The sequence below is a fragment of the Solanum stenotomum genome, chromosome 9, assembly GCF_019186545.1.
Source record: "Solanum stenotomum isolate F172 chromosome 9, ASM1918654v1, whole genome shotgun sequence".
Lineage (NCBI taxonomy): Eukaryota > Viridiplantae > Streptophyta > Magnoliopsida > Solanales > Solanaceae > Solanum > Solanum stenotomum.
Window position 1 is genome coordinate 24,535,652 of NC_064290.1, and position 5,200 is coordinate 24,540,851.

The window sequence follows — 5,200 nt, forward strand, 5'->3', positions numbered from 1 at the left end:
AATAAATTACACAATTTTTTTCAAAATGCAAGTAAAAGATGAAGAGTAGAAGATTAAAAAAATTGTGGCTGAAAAATGAGAGGAAACCCTCTATTTATAGTCAACAAAGGGTAGTATGAGCAAGTGTTTTTGTGTTTTATCTGAAAAGTTTTGACCTTTCCAAGAAGTCACAACCCTTTGGAAAATTCCCAACTTATTAAAATATCACAACTATTTTGAAAAGTCATAACTCTTTGGGAAAATCACAACTCATCGAAAAATCACAATCCTTTGAAAAAGTCACAACTTATCAGAAAAGTCATAACTCATCGAAGAAGTCACAACCTAAGTTAGGGATTTCATAGTAATTTAACATTCAAGTTAGGAGATCATGTTTTTAAGGTAATATATATATATATATATATATATATATGAATTTTAACAGAAATATTATTTTAACATTTCAAATATCTAATCCATGGAAAACAATTTGATGTACATTAGGAAGTGTTATAATTCCTAATGAATCACATTGGTAGCGGAAATATGTCACAACCCAATCCGCCGTGATTGGAACCCACACTAACCCTCTGATAGGAGAACCTTTACTACAACCCAACTGAACAACACGAACCAAAAGACAGTCATTTAAAGATGTGGAACAAGTTTAAATAATTAATTTAAGAGCTGAGTTCCCATAAACACAGTAAGTTATCAAAAACAAACATAAACAGGAGGAAATTAAACCCCTAGAACCTGAAAGTCATTGTACCAAAACTACTAAAAATACGGTCTAAGATAAGGGGATGCAATCCCCAAAACAACTGGACAGAAAGTAAAGGCTCTAAAAGGTCTAAGTTCAAAGGAAATGGACTAAGATCCAGGATGAATCCATGGTAGCTTGAAGGAAATGGCTCACCCTTGAACTCGACAAGTCACTGATCTCCTAGTTGGGGACTCTCAACAACCGCCTAAAGATGCCCTGTACTGAACAAAGAAAGAGCAAGTACATAAGCAATATACAAACCAATAGTGTACTAGTAGGATCACGTGGCTATTCCAGTAAGTGAGACATACACAAGTAAATACAACATTGTAAACCACACATATATACAGATAAAATAAAAATCTACCAGTTCATGCTCAATATATAATGTAACATCCTGAATATTTCTAAGTTAAGACTCAAACCATTCTTCATTTGTGAATAAGATTGTACCAAGTGATTTTTAAATAGTGGGAATGAATTTGAATATAAATTATGGTCACAAGAATCCCCTAACACCAAGTTGAGTTGAAATCTTCCATACTGATAATGTTTTGATGTAAGATTCTACCTGGGTCAACTTCAAACGACCATATATCTTACAATATAAATAGTTATGTGGCCCACAACCTATCAAATTAAAGGTATTTAAATATTCTTTCCAACGCCACCGATTTCGTAATGTTTCGATTTGTTATTTAAATATTCTTTCCAACGCCACCAAATTCTTGGAGTTGAAACCCACTCAAACTTAGAACAAAAAATATCAAAAAGTACTATTCTCTGAGTGAAAATTATAATAATCATTCCACACTAAAACTAAAACTCTAACTAGTATTTATAGTAATCACAGATTTGTGCTGCAGCGGATCGTTCAGCGTCATTAGTCGGAATCACCGATCGACTCGGCGATTCGCCCTTTGGTATAGTTCATCGACGTCTTGTACTAGCCTTCAACATCGTCATGCTCTGGTTTATTGGGCGGAATGGTACTGCTTAATGGAACTGCTCAACGATGCGCCAACTGCTTCTTTTTTCCACCGACTTGATCGTTTTATTCAGGGCTCAGCACACTTAACAAAAGGAGAAATAAGACCCTTCGGTGACTCGCCAAGTGGACTCGGCGATACTCAGGCCTTCATTTCTTCTTTCTTTTCAGCCTTTTCGTTCCTTTTTGCGACGTAGTGTCCATGGTCTCATAAATACTTCAAATACCTGAAACTTAAGGGTTTTCATCAGATATTGAGATAAAAATAAGCATTTGAGGACACAATTTCTAGTATAATATAGCACTGAATGAGTCCAATTGGTCGACTCATCAGCAGACCCCACAAAACTCCTAACCTCAGTCACAGAACTAGGCCAGACCAAGCTCTTGACTGCTTCAATCTTTTGGGGATTTACCATTACCCCTTCTTTTGAAACTATATGCCCCGAAAAGGAAACATAGGACAACTAGAATTCACACATAAAATTTTTCATTCAATTTATGGTTTCCAAGGACACCCAGAACAACACGAAGATGGTCTGCATGCTCTTCCTTACTCTTCAAATAGACAAAAATGTCATTAATACATAAAACTATAAAGTAATCAAGGAATGGTTCGAAAACATCATTCATAAAACTCATGAGGGCTACAGGTGCATTGGTCAATCCAAATGACATTACCAAGAACTTATAGTTCCCATACCGAGTCTTGAATGTCCTCTTGGGTATATTCTCAGGCCTAATCTTTAATTGGTGGTACGCAGACCTTCAATCCATTTTATAGACTACTAAAGCACTCTGCTACTGGTCAAAGATATCATTTGTACGAGGCAACGAGTACTTATTTCGAATGGTGACCCAATTCAATTGGTGGTAGTCTACACACATTCTCATACAACTATCCTTCTTCGTAACAAACAAGACATGAGCACCCCACAGGGAAGCACTAGAATGGATGAAACCCTTATAAATCAGCTCTTCGATCTGGGCCTTAAGCGCTCTTAACTCTGTTTGAGCCATCTGATGATGAGGGATAGAGATTGGGTGAGTGCCTAATTCTAAGTCAATACAAAAATCTATATCTCTATCTGGAGGCATACCAGGTAAATCAATAGGAAACAATTCCTTGAGATCATACACTATAGAAGTAGACTCCATAGAGGGGGACTCTGCATCGACATCTCGGATATTAATCAAATATGCAAAACAACCCTGCCCCACCAGTTTCCTATCCCGAATTAAAAATATGTCTTAGCTGGCTTAGGATTATACACCCATTCCTACTCTTACGTTTCCCTACCTGGGATCTCTAGAGTCATAGTGTTAGCATTATAATTAAGCACAACATAATAGGGGGACAACCAAGTCATGCCTAAGATTACATCAAGGTTAGTCATATCCAAAATAGCCAAATCAGTCCAAGTTGAAAAACCCATGATCAGGATAGAAAAAACACGATAGACATGGGTGACTACATTAGACTCTCAAACTGGGGTAGAAACATGGATGGGGAATAAGCACATCACAAATCGTATAAAATCCCAAGGCAACTGTACTAACATATAATAGTAACTAGAACCCGGATTAAACAAAAGAGTATCCATTCGTTCACAGACAGGAATAGTAATTGTGATCACTACATCAGATGCATCAACCTTGATCTTGCTCGGAAAGGCATACAACTGAGCAATGTCATCTTGGCATGCAACCTCTCTGCCTGGCTGCAGTGCTCCGCTACGTGCATTACCATTTCCCCAGATTGCACCACCTATTTGATTTCCTCCTCGCCCACCTTGTGGACGTTCTCTTCCCTTATTAACTTCATTCGGGTCTATTGCTGCACGGGTTCAGTCATGCGCGGGTAGGACAATCTCTCCTCATGTGTCCTGGTTCTCCATTTTTGTTACAAATGTGGCAAGAGACGACATGAATCCTGGCGTAAAAGAGGCTCCTTGACCACCCTGGGTAGGATTCTGATGTGTAGTCCCTAAGTAACTACCCTTAGAAGTGACCATAGCTGACTGAATTGACCGAGCTACAACTGTCGGCCTACATGTACCTTTGGAAGACGAGCCATTAAATTTACCTGTATTATTAGGCTTTTTAGCCAAACCCACTGCCATCCTGTCCCATCCAACTCCTTCTACCTTCTTCACATAGTTTGTCACTTCATTAACACTTTTCCCTACAGAGGTCATGTGAATAAACAATACTTGTAACTCCGGATTTAATCCTTTGACGAACAAATGGATTTTCTCTTGTTCTCTATTCACCAACTGCATAGCATATCTGGACAAGGCATGGAACATAGTCTCATAAGCAACTACAGTCATTCCACCTTGCTCCAAAGCCTTGAACTCATACTTCTTATGGTCCATCATGGTTCGGGGCACATACTACTCCAGAAACAAGACATTGAATTGAACCCTAGTAAGTGGAGGCAAGACTAGCGATCGACATTCCACAAAAGCTCTCCACCTCTGCTTAGCCTCACCTTAAAGCTGAAAGGTCACGAACTCAACTCCATGATGGTGCACAATGCCCACCTTTTAAAATCTCTCATAGCATTCTGGGATGAACTCATAGGCATCATCACTTTCAGAACAATTAAATAGTGACGACTTTAACTTCAAAAACTTGGTCAGCATCTCTTGCTCAGTGCTAGTCATCATAGGGCCCAAAACTGCATGGAAGAAGGCATCAACACCCAACACTCCATCCATCTTAGGGACTGTAGTAGAAACGAGGTGGATGACTAGAAGTTGAGAATCTTGCACTGTAGAAATGACTCCAGAGCCGACCAACTAACTTAGAAATGTCAAAATCTACTAAGCTATAGTTGGATCCAAAGGGGGAAGTTCTGTAGTCCCAACATGTGCATCCTTCTCCGGCTCAGCATCCTCTTCCACCTCAATCTCCACATTCTCTTCTACCTTGGCCTGGGGTACGGGAGAGGCCTCTTCCATGTGTACGTTGTCATCTTGGGATTCACCCTTGGCGGGGAAAATGCTTCCTCGATCTCTGTACCTCCCTCTACACATGCCTCAGCCACGTCCTCTTACTACAAGCTCCCCTGTTAGCTCATTCATGGGAGCTATTGTCCTGGCGATGTTCTCTGACGTGTTAAGCATCTGTGGACCGAAGAGTTAAAGAGATTAGATACTAATTTGCATCACCAAATACCAATTGGAATCAAGTTATGACATGAAAGAAGAAGAAGATAGAGAAATTTTTCTAAAGTCCTGTACGTCTCAAAGAAAAGTACAAACGTCTCTGTACCATTCTGCAAGACTCTACTAGACTCATTTTGGAACAACAAGATCAACAAACCTCGGGTGCTGATACCAACTTCATCAAGACCCAAACCACCATGATTGACACCCAAACTAACCCTCCAGTGGGAGAACAATTGCTACAACCCAGCTAGACAATACTCACCAAAAGACAAGCGTTTAAAATGTGGAATA

At 39.4% G+C, this 5,200-nt stretch overlaps 1 protein-coding gene across 1 annotated transcript; it reads right to left on the minus strand.

Annotated features, from left to right (window-relative positions):
- Nucleotides 1-2,534: 2,534 nt before the first annotated feature.
- On the minus strand, nt 2,535-4,114 carry LOC125877388 (uncharacterized). Its single transcript, XM_049558696.1, has 3 exons — nt 3,733-4,114; nt 3,313-3,570; nt 2,535-2,902 (listed from the first exon to the last, which is right to left on the minus strand). The coding sequence occupies exons 1-3, from the start codon at nt 4,112-4,114 to the stop codon at nt 2,535-2,537; spliced, it is 1,008 nt and encodes a 335-aa protein (XP_049414653.1).
- Nucleotides 4,115-5,200: the final 1,086 nt, after the last annotated feature.

Coding starts and splice junctions, on each gene's coding strand:
- LOC125877388 (XM_049558696.1), bottom strand. CDS start 4,114: ATGATGGACCATAAGAAGTATGAGTTCAAGGCTTTGGAGCAAGGTGGA. Junction 3,571..3,732: donor AGCTATGGTCACTTCTAAGG/GTAGTTACTTAG, acceptor GAACCCGTGCAG/CAATAGACCCGAATGAAGTT. Junction 2,903..3,312: donor TACTCTTTTGTTTAATCCGG/GTTCTAGTTACT, acceptor ATGTCGATGCAG/AGTCCCCCTCTATGGAGTCT.